This window comes from Ptychodera flava, chromosome 9 (assembly GCF_041260155.1).
Source record: "Ptychodera flava strain L36383 chromosome 9, AS_Pfla_20210202, whole genome shotgun sequence".
NCBI classification, from domain to species: domain Eukaryota; kingdom Metazoa; phylum Hemichordata; class Enteropneusta; family Ptychoderidae; genus Ptychodera; species Ptychodera flava.
The window spans coordinates 25,769,781-25,787,089 of NC_091936.1; the positions used below are offsets into that span (position 1 = coordinate 25,769,781).

General features: G+C 38.0%; 2 protein-coding genes across 3 annotated transcripts; both read right to left on the reverse strand.

The window, feature by feature from the left end:
* Positions 1-603: 603 nt before the first annotated feature.
* LOC139140472 (RNA-binding protein 33-like) lies at positions 604-17,251 on the reverse strand. 2 transcript variants are annotated; one of them, XM_070709766.1, is made up of 15 exons: positions 17,100-17,251; positions 16,316-16,428; positions 15,689-15,819; positions 14,588-14,878; positions 13,615-13,819; positions 12,466-12,903; positions 11,750-11,859; positions 10,662-10,788; positions 9,279-9,583; positions 8,799-9,035; positions 7,945-8,277; positions 6,705-7,483; positions 5,988-6,374; positions 5,173-5,261; positions 604-4,630 (listed from the first exon to the last, which is right to left on the reverse strand). In XM_070709766.1, exons 5-13 carry the CDS (start codon positions 13,796-13,798, stop codon positions 6,365-6,367), a joined length of 2,523 nt encoding a protein of 840 aa, XP_070565867.1. In that variant the 5' UTR covers positions 13,799-13,819; positions 14,588-14,878; positions 15,689-15,819; positions 16,316-16,428; positions 17,100-17,251; the 3' UTR covers positions 604-4,630; positions 5,173-5,261; positions 5,988-6,364. The 2 variants fall into 2 exon arrangements, with proteins under 2 accessions (XP_070565867.1, XP_070565866.1); XM_070709765.1 differs by having other exon boundaries at positions 10,662-10,791.
* LOC139141247 (uncharacterized) lies at positions 14,584-17,115 on the reverse strand. Its single transcript, XM_070710872.1, has 4 exons — positions 17,100-17,115; positions 16,316-16,428; positions 15,689-15,819; positions 14,584-14,878 (listed from the first exon to the last, which is right to left on the reverse strand). Exons 1-4 carry the CDS (start codon positions 17,113-17,115, stop codon positions 14,584-14,586), a joined length of 555 nt encoding a protein of 184 aa, XP_070566973.1.
* Positions 17,252-17,309: the final 58 nt, after the last annotated feature.

Consider the following 17,309-nt stretch of genomic DNA (forward strand, 5'->3'; position numbering starts at 1 on the left):
ACACTGAAACATGTTTGACTAAAAGTGAATGTCAGCCCTGTTACCTTGACTGTGAGATTCTGGCTTGACCATGAACACACAGGTGTGTTTTTGAAATACAGAATAAAACAATTGTTGTGATTCCCCAAAAACTCAATATCTAATTTTTACAGTTAGAATGTGGTCATGCTTTTGTCATGGTATATGAACATCAGACTTCTTTTACAAAACCTGAATGTTAAATTTTCGATGAAAAATATAACTACTTTTTTCTCAAAATGACCATCTCTATCCCAATCTCTGATTACAAAAGCTTCATATTTTACCTTTTTCAGTCAATAAATTTCTTGCAGACAAACTTTGTCATTTAATCAAATATCATCAAACGAAAAAGTTTTCAAGTTGATCATATATATCCTTGACCTCATTATAAATTTCTAAAAACTTACCAGATATAAAAACTGATTTCCTCCACTCTACAATCACATGAAAAACAAAGACTTTTTCACTGTGAACTGGTACTGCAAACACTACACACATCTTGGTATCAAAAATAAATATTGATAAGAGCACCAGAGTGCAAAACGACAAACAAGAAAATAAAAAGTACTTAAAACAAAGATATATCTTTTCAATGCATAAATTGCATTTTTACTTCTTTGACAACACGATGTAAAATGATAACATGTTCAAAAACTGAAGAAACTACTATTTATATCATAACTACAACATTTATCTTACAGAGAAAAGTCCCCTTACCCAGACTGCATCACTCATTTTTGGTTATATCGTCCCAACCCAAGAAATACTGTAATCACTGACGTTCTAAACAAATAGTCAATGTTCAACATTGGCAGAGTTTCTGTCCATATCTAAGTCTATATAGTTCATGTACATGCATGTCCATTGTATGCTTAAATGGCATTTTATATTTTGTGTATTTTTTTGTCCATCTGATTGTTCCTTTTGCATTTCATGATAGAGGTGAATTTTGCATTATAAATTCAATATCACTCATAAAAAGCCTTCTTTGTCATTTTTTTCAATAACTTCAATTCTATTTAAGAAATAACTCTAACTGGATCATGTATAGTATTCACTCCATTAGTTACGTTTAATCATTAAAAAAATTGCAAAAACAGAATTTTTGGTGATTTTTGCATCACTTTTAAACTCTGCATAATTACCATGAGTTATCAGGAAAAGGCCTCTTAAAATTACATAAAATTGTACTGGTTCATCTCACACAACTTTTGGGAAATTCAAAGAATTCCATGAAATGTCAGATTTTTTCACTGTGAATAAGAATGTGATATACAGTGATCTGGACATTCTCAGTTGGTATTGCCAGTTATTAATGTATTGAAGTATTTCATGATTATCTCCATAGAAGGCTTTAAAAACCGCAAATCTTTATGTTTGTCAATTCTGTTGTCAAGATATTGTCAATGTAAACCATCAGCTCATACTTAACACAACTAATTTGGATTGCAATGTTCTTTTGGTTTGTTGCAAGCAACACTGTCCTGTAATGTGTATCAATAAAAATCTCAGAAAACCATCTTTATTTTGTTAGTTCTTACTTTCTGGGATGCAAAAAATTGATGGTGGTTCAAGTTACTCATTTCTAAAAATACTTTTACTCATTTTGCAAAGTGAAAACTTGGTAAAACAGATAAGATATTCCTGTGATTTCATTGAGTAGGATAATTTTGTCGGCACTTGCAATGCTAATTTGATAGGTAATAAAAATCCCGCTACCAGAAGATGATATGTAAAACAAGTCTGACAATAAATCTAGTTGAACAAAACCCTTTGTAAGTTTTGGTTCAATATCTGAGGTAGTACTTAAAGCTCAAACCACTTTTATAATGTATTTTGATACAGGGCAATGGCTCATGTGTTATTCAGTGTGGACCTTATTACTGCAATGCTTATCAGTTGAAAACACTAGCTTTATTTTCAACATATTGAGTTCATTTGTCATTTGTAGCTTTGTTGCATGAACATTCAATCTGCCAGTGTCTTTTGATTATTAGTCTTGGTAAACTGTTTGATTTCATTCTGGGTTTGGAGTTGAAAAATCCCATTCAATACATAATTACAATATTTGGACTTCAGAAACACAAGCTGAATTTTTTTGAAGTACTGTAATGTAATGAAGGAACAAAGCAGATAGTAGTATTCACCCTATCAATACGATGGCTTGACCCAATCCCATTGTTTTCTCTAGTAAAGTTGGACCTCTACAGAAATTAAAGGGGATGAAAGGGTGAACATTATCCTTCCTGACATTCAGTTTGGACAAGAGTTTCAAACGGTACATTCTCCCCATCATGAAGGATTCACAGAAAAATGCATAACCAGCAAAAGAACATCGCTAGTGTATATTTTCTCTGACAGTGACAGTAAAGTCTTTATATATGTCCAGAAATGCTGGTTTGCAATTTCAATCTCATGTAGGGATTTGGAAACACAATGAAATTCAGGTAACACAATATTACTACCGGTATGTGAACTTTTGAATGGCCTTCAATTAGCAGGTAAATGACAAAAATGAGATTAATTTCATAGGCAGCTCTGCAGTGTCAGCTGTGATCACGCACACTTCGTTCTAAAATCTCTCTGCAATTTTATTAAGTCTGCTTTTGAGCCTGCAGCAATTTACTTTAAACCGCATCGTTGTACATTCAATTTTTTAAGAATTTCTAACTATTCACGCTTATGATTACTTGCAATGGGTATGTTGATGAGTTTTTATTTCAAAATACTACGGGTGCATTGACACATAGTGTACTGAACATGGTAGCTGGAAGTGTTCTACTGTGGTAGCTTGCCAACAATAACTAAATCACATCCCGTTATGCATTTTAAAGTGATTTATATGAACTATCAATGTTTTAAACACTTCTAGATGCAGTGAATGACAAATAATTACATATAATACAAAATGTTTACCGTAAATGATACCAGTGTTTTTTCCACAGCTTGGAAAAAGAGAGCAAATTGACATAACAATGTGAAAGTTGCATATTCTTTTGTTATGAAAATTTATTCTTTTGTATGGTTATCAACATATCAATAGACTGCAATTAAAACAGAAGGGTTGGCCACCCCTTCAAATATCCTAGTGCAGAAGCCTGAAGCTTTTTTCTCTGGAGCACTATGCCAGTAACATGTACATGTAGACTGACAAGAGCACATAGGATAGCACAACATGTGATAATTATATCCCTGCAAATCCATGTGCGCTGGGATGTTTATTTGTTATGCATGAGATGTAAACAAATCCCTTTTTCTACATCGTTACTAGCTGCACCTTGTTACGCTATGAGAGGTTTGTAATTTATAACCAGCTCCTAATATCTTGATTCATATGGACATGATTATTCAGTAGTGACAGATAACTCAGAGATGAATTTCAAATATTGCCAAAACTAGCATTTGGTTATTCAGACTATCTCTATTCATGGTGTCAGACCGAAGCTTGTGCATGATCAGATCTGACAATTTCATCTGTCATTCAAACCTTTTTGAAGTCAAAATTCGTCTACAGTCAGAACATGATGAAACTGATAAGATTATGCAGTAACAAGATCCACAAGGCAAGATCTGCCCTAAATTCAATCATCCCTGTTCCAGAAAAATATGCGTCCAACCCACACTATCTATCTTGACACTGACACAAATACTTGACTCTTGCAAAACACTATACGTACAACTTACACATAACCCCTTAGAATTAATCATAATATTGCAGATTCTTTGTTGGAGTAAGCTTAAAGCAGAAAGCACCTGACGAGTAAAATTGTCTAATGGAGTGAATACTGTACAACATTCCAGTTTAAAGCAAAACAACTCGCTGAACATGATTTGTATACTGAGTCCACAGGTATGGCGTAATCACACACAGTTCAGATCATGAATTTCTCCTCCCTCTCAGCTCAAAAAAATCAAAACGTTGTACATCACATGATTTGCATTATCACATGATTTCAAGGTACAGTGACTACTGCCCTCATTGGTTGGAGGGAAAACAAACCACAGGTGCAGAGAGCCTGGTTCAGCTCTAAAAGTGTACCCATCAAAAACCACGGAAGATTATTCAACTCAAAGCATCACAGAAACACTGTAGCAGTGTGGGTGACAACTCACAAAGGTAACAATGCACATCACAGGGTTTTTTACATGGGTATATCATATGTGTAATCACTGTATACACATAACTCTTCAATCAACAGCAGCTCTCAAGATCTCCGGCAGCAAGCTCGTAATATCTTTGAACAGCTCACAAACAGCCTCCTGTCTTTGGCTTCTGTCATACTGTTTCTTCACGCTTTATATCTTGTCTTTTCTGCAGTCGACTTCAAGAAGGAAACACCTTTTCTTCAAGAAACAGGACACTTTCTTCTCAACATCAATAGTAAATGCTACATAAACTTTGTAACACACTATTTTAACAACAGGAAAACAAAGCTTTGAAAAGCGTACATTTCATAACAAATTACTTTAACTCGCTGAAATGACACATCTTGCACAATTTCAGCTAGTTTAACTTACAGCACTTGGGTGATACCATTACTTCTTTACGGTCCAATGGTTTCACACTTGCAATATACTAACACTGATGTGTGATAGATCTATCATGTGCCTATGGGTCAAAAGAGAAAAATACATTTTAGAAACTCCAGTCAGCTGAACTGATACAATTGTGAATGAATATAAAATGTACACTGTCAGGCAGAAATCAAGTTGAAAATTCACATGAACAAACACAAACATATGCATCCAACTTCAAACTTAATCACATTATACATATATACAAACATTCCTTGAAGAAATAAAATGGTCACGAATTCAAACTCATGGAGGTACGTACAGTTTGCAGTGGATACATGTATCCTGACAAGAATGAACGCCTTGTGTACACACCTATGGCAGTCAGGCACTGGATGTGCATGCATTATTTTTCTCAAAGTTTCAGTTATAAAATTTTCAGAATGAGTTGAACAAAATGGCACAAAAATCTCATCCTGAAGTTGAGTGGATAAAGTTTTCACTGTCACTGGATTTTTTGAAGACTAAGACTGATTTACATCACAGAATTACACAGATCTGTCATCACTGTATAAGATCATGGAAGTTGATCAAGGATATATTGGTGTGTGGATTCATGGAAGATATGCAACATACCTGTGATATCTCTTTTGAAATGCCAGCGCCTGTTCTGGCTTGGCAAACTTGGCCAACGCTTTGTGTTGACTGGGAATCAGCTGAACACTCTGCAACACAGACACAGATAGAGAAAACCTGAGTACCTGAGACAATTTCATTCCTCTGATGTAATCTAAGCTTTACATACATGTATACAACCATTCACATCTGTCAGGTTGTTTTACACTATAGAAATTGTCGAACTTATTTCATCCTGTCTGCTCAAAAGTTTGGTACATCCTTATTTTTTTTTCAATAGCAAGTTGGACCTGTACATAGGAGAATGGGATGAAAGGATTCATAACAGCTTTGTTAATTTGAACTTATTTCTGTAATGAGCGTAATTTTTGCAGTGTGTACACAATGTCTTAATTGTTTTCTCAAAATTTAAAGAATCAACTCTACATTAGTATAGATCAACCATTGTCATTCGTTTTCGTGTTTCCAGCCATCCTGGGGGTAAGGAAATGTACATTTCACAGCTACAAGTTATACTGGGTTAGTGGGTAATTGCTGAGATACTCACACAGCAACATTATGTGGAACTTTTGATGTAATCTTTAAAAAATTCTTACACATATGATGTGCTGCCCTGAAAATCTCTCATCTTTGATTTAATTAGACACAACAATCTTCAAACACATGTTGATGGGACCATGTTAAGATTTCAAAGTTTCACTGAATTATTTAATTTTTTTCAGCCTTCCATTTCAAACAGTGCTTGAGAAAATGTTGCATACACGATGTTATTTAAGCCTTACATTCTGAAAAGCAATGGCTTTAGTATTAGTTACCTCTACTGTGCCTGATATTTTTACCATTTCCATGATTCTATCCTTGGAAATGTTGGACGGTAGACCATCAATGGACACCAGTCGGTATGACATTTGGCTGGTGGTCTGGCTGTTTGTCGTCACCACTCTTCTCTGCACAGGCTGTTGCTGTACCTGCGGCTGTTTTGACTGTTGCTGCTCGTGGGCTGCAAATGTCTGTTGCTGCACTACCTTCTGTTGCAGCTGGGCCGTACGCTGGGCTACTCTCTGTTGCTGTGGCTGGCGCAGCTGTGCACCCGTCCGTTGCTGCACCATCCTCTGCTGCTGCTGTTGAAGCTTTTGCTGCGGTTGGGGCTGCATTTTTTTCTGAACTTTGATTTGTTTCCCGTCTGCACCCATCATAATTTTCTGCCGAGAGGATTTCGACATTATGGAGCAGGACATTTTGACATTGGTTATTACAGCTTCTGCTTTCTGAAATTCAAAATTCTGGGACTCCCACATAAAAGAAAGGGCCATTCTAATGAAAATGAGATAGATTGCAATGATCAATTGAAATGGCTGAATTGAGGAACGCTTGATGTTCTTTTCAGTATCTTTTCCCTATACAACCCACCCTACATCATTTTTTTTCCTAAAATCAGAGTATGATTGACCAACCATGGATGTTTCCTGAGATTCCAGATCATGCATGGGGAGGCTTTCAGTGGGCAATGGGGGTCAAAGAATGAAACCTACCCTCTTGCCGACATTTTAGGGCTTGTTTGAGTCTGTAGTTGTAACTGTCCACTTGAAGACAATCGGACAATTGGCTGTGGTGTTACTGATCCTCCACCAATGGTTGGGATAGGCTGGGGGGCATCAGCCTCCCCTGTTAAGACTTTCACCACTGTCTGCTTTTGTCCCATAGTTTGAACAGTTCTTTGGTTCTGAGTCCCAGTCTGGCCTTGTTGCTGCCACTGATTCTGCTGTTGTGGCTGCTGCTGGTGTTGAGCTTGTTGATATTGCTGCTGCTGTTGTTGTTGTTGTTGTTGTGTGGGTATCGGCTGTTGAAACTGTTGCTGTTGCCAGGGTTGGTCTGGCTGCTGCGGCCACTGCTGCTGACACTGCATTGTGACTTGCTGTTGTATCCTCTGCGCCTTTTTCTGCATCATCAGCTGGGCATTTTTCACCCTCTGCCTGTTGACCTTTTCCTTCCTAGTCAGCTGCAGTTGTCCCTGTCCCTGCTGTCCTTGTCCAGGGGGCAGTTGCTTCGGAGTGATCTTCTTGACTTTAGGCTGCACTGCTGGTGCAGCTGAAGGCTGCGCAACAGCAACTTGAGTTGTAGCATCACCAGCACCTTGCTCTGCAACAACACCCTGCTGCTGTTCTGCTGCCAGTTTCTTCTTCAGCTCTGCTTGTCTTTTCAACGCCATCTGCTGGCGGCGTTCTTCTTTCCTTTTCTGTATGGCTTCTCTCAGCTTTTTTTGTTCATCCAGCTTGATCTGCAAAATCCTCTCCTCTTCCGTCATTGGCTTCTATTTGTGAGAGAAAATCAAACCAAATGTGCGGTGAGTAAATTCTTGATGCTGTGGCATTATTTCTGTTACATTTTCTGGTTAGCAAGTCTCCATGAAACCTGTTTTACTTGATTTCGCTATATCTGCCGTTTTGATTACTAGAGAAACAAATGCAAACATGCCAGATGATGGGACTTGATAGCACAACAGGGATGGGAAATTCATCACATATCAGATCAGCTGTTTCATATTTATTTTGCTACATCTCCTTTGCTTCACTTAGCTATGTCGCAGAACATTTTTATCAGGGTTGCTTCAGAAAAGAATGGAACATTACCCATGCTGTGTTAATTATTCATTGGTTTTGAGGGTTAGCCCTTTCAACACCATAGTTTACCTCAAATCTATTGTTATCAATGGTGAGTCTGGACCTGTTTACAGGGAATTGGGGTGAGAAGGTTAAGAGAGGGTAGACTTACCTCTTCAACTTTTGGTGGTGGTTTAGTTTGCTGTGGCTGATGTGCTGGTACTGCTGGGGCACTTGGCTTTTGGCTCTGCTGTGGTGGCTGGTTCAGTTGTTGCTGGTGTGCCATGCCTGGCTGCCTGAGTTGATGCACTCGCTGTATTGGCTGACCTGCCGATTGCTGGGGTCTGGGTTGCTGTTGGTGTTGGTGTTGTTGTTGTTGTTGTGGCCTGGGTGGACGCTGCTGTAGCTGCTGCATGAGTGGACGTGGTTGATTTGGCTGCTGTTGTGGAGGCAACTGTTGCCGTGGTCGTGGTTGGTTCTGAGGAATGTTTGGTCCAGGTGGCATCTGGGTAGCAAAACAATTCAATGGATGAGATACAACAAAACAAATACATCAAAGATTTCCTTTATAATATCTCTAATAGCAATAAATCATACTTACATAGGACCTTAGTCTTGTAATACCACAAAGGAGTTACTTGCTACTCGAAACAATCTTTTTGAGGACAATTTACAAATTGTTTCATGGAAAACATTGCTGGAGCAAATAATCCTGACACAGAAGAAGGTACAACCATAATTGTACGTAGGCATATTTACGAAAATAGCCTCACAGGACCACACAATGTAGGGGAGGGGTGTTTATCCAAGTAAATACAGTAGCTACATCACTTGACAGTGACTTCAATCTGTATAATACTGTACACAGGTACTACAGCAATAGCTTGTGACCCCCTAACTAGCACTGTTCAGTATTAGACAGTTACCCCTGGACATTACAAATCAGATATTTCCAAATTAACAGTTAGGACAACAGTTAGAGGTAAGTGTATGGTGTATCCGAACCCAACATTAAATGCTCAGTACCTGTTGATACTGTGATGAGGGTGGTTGTTGCTGTCTTGGTGACTGGGGTCTTGGCTGGGGGAATCCCGGTTGTTGACTGGGAACCTGGTGGCGTTGCTGCATCTGACCAGGATGTGGCTGTCTTTGCTGCTGCGGTGGCTGCTGGTAGGGCTGCTGATGTTGATTCAGGCGTTGCTGGCCTGGAGGTCCATGATGATGAGGTTGGGGGTATCTTGGGCCGGCACCATGTGGACGAATCTGGAAAAAACAGATAAGGTAAGTACATCTCTGTAAGAGTACTGTTTTAAAATGATCTATGCTGGTACATTTGTGTTTGTAAAAACAAGCAAGGAGACATCTGCTGGTACAAAGGCATAGAAATGCACTTGACCAAGTGTACGTAAAAGTCAGACCACAATAAGGTATTCATGTATCTCATCTTTAAATTTTTGCAACATTTGCTGAGTATAAGCGATTTGCAATAGAAGAACAAATTCTCACTTGCTGATCAGGATGTGGCATTCTTTGTGGCCCACCATCTCCAGGGTAGGGACCTCTTGGCTGACGTGGCTGAGGCCCCCTTGGATTCATTGGTCCTTGATTTGGACCACCTGAAAATGGAGGTCTTCCCCCAGGGTAGGGTGGTCTAGCCCCTGGGTACGGAGGCCCCTGCTGGGGATGTGGATACCTCTGTGCATTGGGGTGTCTGGGTCCAGGCTGCATTGTTCCACTGCCTAGTGTTGGTGACATCTTATTGTATGGTGGAGGTGATGACATTGGTGATGATGTACCGTAAGGTGGTGAGTCTGAAAATTATGGAAATCAGTGAGTTATATTGAAATGACTTTACGATTCTATTGCTCACTTTCTCTGTGGTCGAAAGGACACATTTCTAGCAACATACATCTGTTTTTCCATGTGTTTACCTTATTGAAACTTAGCCAGCCTTTTTTGTTTACCATTAAATTTTAAATCTATTGAAACAATTTATTATCTGTTTAACCACACTTGAAAGATTCCTCTTTCAACATTTTTAAAATTCTCTGATAGAGATGCAGCAGTTGTGAAGACATGTAAGTGTCTATTGCACACAACAATCTGTATCCAAGCACAATGAAGCCAGAGCGTTCAACATACACTTTAAGTCTTTAATGCTGCAGGTTCATGAACATTGATTGTAGCCACAGTGGGCTCTAGTCAGGGGTTTGAATAAAAAACGGCTTGGAAATTTTTGACCCTTCTATCATCAAGGTTTGCCTAGTCCTATTATTGATAGATTTTATAGACCTCTTCACAGGAAATTGGGGTGAAAAATTAAAGGCCACATCAGTGTGCCCATGTACCACTAGAACACAAACACAAAGACTTTGAATCTGTTAACATTGGAAAGATGGGCAGATATTTATACCACAATCACATACATCTACTGTATGAGACAACAGTAAATATTTCAGTGACACATACACTATTGTCGTTTGTATGTCCTTGAAGTTCAAAACTACTTGTTACATAACAACTCCTGCCTATTCCTATCGTAGAGTATCCTTGAAAGTCCATGGATTTTAATTTCAGCTTCTATCAACAATGAAAAGAAAGTGAACTGTAACATTAGAAAATAACACCACAAAAATGCTCAGCTTCTCAAATATCAACCTATGGACATTATCCACTGGGCACTTACTCTAACTCTACCCATCCCAAACCAGTGGGAGAGAAACATACAGAAGCAAAAGTGCAGAGGGCAACCATCCTGAACCCCCTCCCCCCAATACCATTAACTAAAGGTTAAAGGTTACATTACACAACACCTAGTGCAGGATGAACCCCTGGAAAAGAAACCTGATTTCAACAGATGCTGAGAAATATCGGGTTTCACAAACTTACTTGCTTGTGACCTTGGAACACCCATCTGTGCTTGTTGTGGAGAAGGATGTCTGGGTCCTGGACCCCATGCCTCTGAAACTGGTGGCTTGTAATTTCCACTTTGATCTCTGTATCTGTGTTGCCCAGGCTGCTATTGGAGAAAAATGTCTTTCAATAGCTTTCTCAGGCATGAGAGAGGTGTGTTACTCATGAAACAGAAGTGAAATCAGGAGAATTTGCACATCTCTACGAATTAAAGTGAAATTTTCAATGTGCATGATTACTTACACTGCCAAATATTTGGCAAATACTTAGTATTAAGAAATTTGATACAAATGATAAAGCTATAAACTTCACTACAGCAAGGATTACATTGTAATCCTTGCTGCTAAATACTACATTTATAGATCAAAATATCAAAAACAAAAACCAAGTTTGGGTGCTTTCAAAAATATCTGCAAAATATTCAAAACTTGGAATTTCATATTGCTAACAAAAAGAATAAGTTGAACTCTCATCTTAAGAAATGGGGACAGTTTCTAAGATTATAAGTTTTCTTTTTCTCTTTCTTTCTGTCTCTTGTGTGTGTCAACTTGATATTCCTTTTATTACAAGCACAAGACCTGTATTATCATTAATTATTATTATCTGTATTACTACATGAAAATTATAAGATATGTAAAATACATTCATGTAACAATTGGAAAACAACTTTTTTGTAAACCTCAAGTAACCCATAAAATGTTAAATACAAAAAAAAAAAACTTCACTACAGCATGCCCAGTATCTTTTCATATTGAATCTTTTAAGTCAACAAATTTGTTGATATTTCCTGGAGTCAGCCAAACCCTAATATATGCAATATGTAAAATTTGTAGTCTTAGACAACTCTTATCAGTCAATGGCACATCTGATTGCTTAAGAGGGCAAACTTATTCATTCATAGGGGTAGGCAGGGCCTCCTTGAATAACTGTATGTGTATGTACAAATAATATAGATATGAAACACAGCTGCACCAGTGCACAGACATATGGTACACACAGAGAAACCGACATATCAAGGTACACATGAACTTGCACGTATGATATACTGACAGTAAAGAGCATACCTGAGACATTCCAGAGCTTGCACGTTCCACTTGCTGTTGGTTAGGCGGAGATGGGTATTGCTGTCCTGGGTTGAGACGGGAAACACCATCTTTATCCCATCTGAGTGGAACTGTAACAAAATACCAGATACAAATTCACATCCAGATAAGATTTCAAATGTTTACGACATGTTGGTCAAAATTGTCGCATTTTTGCCCTCTTTTAATTGAAACTATGAAGACCAATTATAGTGCAATACAGTGGTTCTCTTTCAGTTACAAATATTCAAAGAAGAAAATATTGCACATCAAAAACATAGGCTACCTGCACAAATGAATGGAAGTTTTTTTAGAGCCTATGAATCAATAGTACTGGCTTATCTCATGTATCTTACAGACTGCCATTTACAGACAAAACTGTTCTGAAGAACATAATCAAAGCTCAATTTTTTTCCACTTAAAACAAGTTGTATAACCTAATACAAAACAATCCCATTCTCCCTGACTCTTCCTTTTTGATGTTATTTGTATACAAGAACTTATTAATTCCTTGTTGCTATTTCTAAAGTTTCAGCTTGCATTTTGGGTTTTTTTCATCCTGTACGTGAACCTATTTTCATCATTATCTATTTATTTATCAAATTCTTGAAATACACACATATTCTATACACTACCTAATTAAAAGAAAATTCTTTAGGGGAGAGTGAGATTGCAAACACCTGTATTTAATAACTTACCATCTGGTCGAACAGTTACAGTTCCCCTGAAATGTGGATTTATGTGAATCTTCTTTGGTATATTTTGATCTAACCCTGCTCCGAGTGGCATTCCTGGTCTATGCAGGGGCATTCCCATAGGTCTTTGTTGCATTCCAGGCCTCATCTGCATTCCCATAGGTCTCTGCTGCATTCCCATGGGTCTCTGCTGCATGCCCATGGGTCTCTGCTGCATTCCCATGGGTCTCGGCTGCATTCCCATCGGTCTTTGCTGCATTCCCATGGGTCTTTGATGCATTCCCATGGGTCTCTGTTGGTACATACCCATGGGTCTCTGCATTGGCATTCCATGTCCGGCAAACCTCTGCTGTTGGTAATTACCCCGGTTCTTCTGCATCTTCTTCTGTTTCTGTCTCTGGTCAAACTCATCTATTGTTGCTTGGACCTCTGCACTTACCTCTGTGTTGTAAAAAATATTTATTCAGTCAACATTTCCTTTCCAAACAATGATGTGAAGAGTCCAGGGCACCATTTCACAAGTGGTATAGCCACAAACTAATGACGTCAAATCGCTTACCCAAAACACAGATGCCTTGTAATAGTATGGCACTGTGTACTGTGTATGGTGATTTGACGTTATCAGTTTGAAATATAAATCTGCTTCTACACAACACTCCACTGGAAGAGTCATTTCTAAAATTTAATATTTAAAATAAGATTTACTTTTAAAAATTAAACCTTTGTGGGCTTGGGAAACATTACCTATAGAGTTTAAATCAAAATGACTTGTCTTTCGAGGTTAGAAGTATACGAAACATTTCCAGTCAAAAAGGAAGAATTTTGAGAAAGACATTGCAGTGGATAGAAAAGCCTACTCACACTGTTGATCAAGGATCATCAGTCTGTGAAATTACCACTGAGGTACAGTGAACATTACTGGGCACCACATTACAAGTGGTATAGCCACAAACTGATGACATTAAATCGCCGTACCTAAAACACAGACGCCTTGTAATAGTATGGCACTGTGTATTGTGTATGGTGATGTGACGTCAACAGTTTGTGGCTATACCACTTGTAAAATGATGCCTATTACTGTGGCACTTCATATCTCAATGGAATGGTATGTGAAGTAACATTTTTCACTCTCTCTATTCATTTCATACTCACCCAGGGTGTCTGGAATCTGCCTGTTACTGGACACTCTTTTGGTTGACACCACGCCACTTTCAGAGATCTGTCTTTCAGACTTGAACCTTGCTCTGGTGTCATCTTCGTCCTCACTCTCACTGCTCTCTAAGAGTGAGTCATCAATCTCTTCATTGTCATCATCCGCTCTGTCTCCAGCCTCCATTTCTGCTCCAGCCTCTTGCTCCTGACAAAGTTGAATGGAATACAAATAATATCATGTAATCTAGCGTTTGGTACCATGCTATGATCAAATGTTACTGGAGCATAAGCTTTCAAAGACACGAAGTGTCCTTTATCAGCTGCAAGGGTAAAATGAACAATTGAAGTATATAACCACAGAAAATTCAGGGTGAAAGGTATCCATGAGCAGGTGTACATTGAAACGAAAGGGAAGCCTTGGTGTGAAAATTAAACAAAGGAGGTGACAAATGCAAGCATGAATACACAGATGAGTGGCAACCAGTGTTCTGAAAGCTGACAGTTATTTGTAATGTGAAAGCACGCCATGGTCCAGGTTAAATCCCATGTTAACACTGTCAAGATTGTCAATGATTTTCAGCTATCTACTTCATGTTCACAGCCATTCCTACATCATGTCTATTTCAAAACTTCATTTCAACAAACTAGGACTGGACACTCCATCAAGGATTTCAGTGTGGCAGTTTTGAAGACACACCATTCAAATCCTGAACAGGCACGAAGCATGGTTTAGGAATACTAAAATCTACTGCACTGCTTTCTTTATTTTGTTCTCAATGTGAAATGCTGCTCCTCGTAATAACAGTGATCAATTTTAATCCTGCAAATTGCTAAAAAAAACAAAGGAATTTTATGATGAAAATGGACCTCTTTCAAAAGTGCATATCTAACTACATCTGAATTAAACAAAAGTATTAGATTGACATTTGTTGGAAAGCTGCTGGGAAAAACGCTGTTATGGAGATGACCTCACCTCTTCCTGGGACACATCTTGTTTATTCTGTTCATCTTCTGTGTTGTATTCTTCAACTTCATTAGACTGTTCTTGAGCTTCTTCATAACCATTGTCCTGCGTTGGAGTACTTCAGTTTGCTCCTGTGGTTCTCTGTAGCTGCTGTCCTGAGCTCGGAGTTCCTCTTCAAAATTATCATCGAATGTGTCATCTTGCACACCAATGTCAAGTACTGGTATGTCATCGTTCAGATCATCAGTGTCTCCCTGAATGATGTCGATCCCTTCTTCTGCAACCATGTCATCGTCGTCCCTGGCAAAATCACAAAACAAAATATCAAATGTGAGTGTTTGCCACTGTTGTACGAACAGGACTCATTAACTAATTACAGTCTGAAATGTCATTGACAGCCATAGGCAATATATAACCAGCATTCCCAGCTTCCAGTGAACCATTATAATCAAGGAATTCAGTATTTTTGTTCTAAATTTGACTGAAAAGATGATGATTTTAGATTCTAGCGGTTTAAATGTGAATACCCTTCATTTAGCAAGACTGATGTCTGAATAATCATTCAACTACACTGCTCACCCCTCCATATACCTACTTCTCACTTTCAGTAAGTTCAGTAATTTTGCTAAATGTTTTACTTGCAAATATTTTCTGTGATTTCTTTATACACCTTTTCCCTTGATGTTCTAACATAAATCTATTTAACTGTCGACATATTCACGTTGCAATTTTTCTTTCTTGTTGATTTAAATGTGCCAGTTTAATGACAAAGTAGTTGAGGTTAAACTGGAGGCACGTGACTGATTTGCATCCCCTAGATCATCAATAAGCTTTCACTAAAATCAGCAGTGCCAGACGTTAGTGCACAAAACTTATGAGACATGTAATAATGGCATAAATGAAATTTTATGGAACAAAATATGTCATATTTCAGCATAACCACTCTGTTCAATATTGTGATGGTACATATACATGAATACGTGGTGGCCAAACATACTGAACTCCTGCATTACAGCATGTTACAATGTAAACAATACATACCGGTAAGACCAGGAGTAAAGATCTAAAAATTGTAAAACTAACAATCATTATTGCAAATGCCATCTGTACCTGAATTCATCTCCGACATCTTGAAGAGTGTCACCTTCAAAATCATCTTCAGCTTTAGTAGCTTCTTCTCCATCACTTGATCCTAGCAAAGCATCTTCATCAAGTTCATCATCTGTGAATTCTTGTCTTAACTGTTTGGTGAAGAAAAAAACATTATTTACTAATCCTACATTTCAGAATTACAGTGAATTTTGGATATATGGCAAAATAACTGAATTGCCACAATAAAATGCCAGGGTCTCAAAAATTATTCAAGAGGCATATTTGAATAACTACTTTGGATGCAGTTTCACCTCTAAAATATAAAACAGAGCGCTTCTTTTTCTTGCATTTGCATATATAGTTACAAACTTTGAAGAGTCAGAAAGCTATTTATTAAAACATTGATCCATTGATTTTTGGTTTAAGTTATGATCCAGTTAAGAACACTCTGAATACATTTCAATTTACTCATCACATCCATGACGCCTAATTGCATGATGCAGATAATGACTGTACATTTACAACAACAATCTTGATCACAATTCTCATAATAATTATCATTATTGTGATCATCACCACTGCTATATTACCACCATTATAATCAGCATCAAATTTGTAAATATCCAATGCAACTACAGCAATTACCTTTTTACTGGGAAACCCTTCATCTTTTAGCAGATCGTCATCACTATCCCATGATGCCTCTGTTGGTCTTTTTCTGTTGTATGCTTTGTCATCATCACTCAAGTCAAACTCATCTAGTAAAAGAGGACAACGATGCAAAATACCATGTTGTGTTTACAAATAAAAGAATGTCGGCTGTCGCTTCATCACTACTTACTTGTATATGTAATTGATACTCATACGGGGAGAAAGTTATTTAGTTAGTGTGTTCCCTCAAGAACAACGCCTTATAACTTCACAATAATGTATGCAGGCAGCACAGTTAACTTTCTTCCTTAAATGGCGGTGGTTAGTCTACTTGTAATGTTTCCATTTTCGTTTAATTTCACCCAAACTCGAATTACTTGCCAGCTCCCAGCTATGTTGCTTTCATTTCAAGTTTCTACACAATTTAATTGCCATAGTCCCTCCCTAGTGTGATTGTGAGTTGTACGCTGCTCATGACCTGCAATTTGCAAAGTGAGTGCGCGGTGCACTGAACGCGGTGTCTTTGATGAATGTCTCCATGCAAAGCGATATTTTTCGAATGGATGTGAGGCACATACAAATTTATTTGATTTTGATTCAACATGGTCCCTCTAATCGTTTGTCTTGCGTCCCGATGAACGGGGTCAAAGAAACTTCGACTGCAGCGCGAAATAATATTGACGCTCGCCATGGGTTTCAGCGTCATTCAGTATTTGCCGTCTCCATTCTCGCCCGTAATCTCTCTATTACCACCCTTAATTGTACTAGAATCACTCACCTTCAAAGTCTGACATCATCTATAACTTAACATTCATCTATAAACTTCTAGTTACAAACTTTTTTGTGGGAAAGTAATAATGTATTTTCCAAATTTGCTACACCCCACGCTAAAAAAAACACTCAATATGGCGGCCTCCAGTATACGTAGGGACGAGGATGAAAATGGTGTTAACTTTTACAAATATTTATGCAAATAATTTTCTTTAAG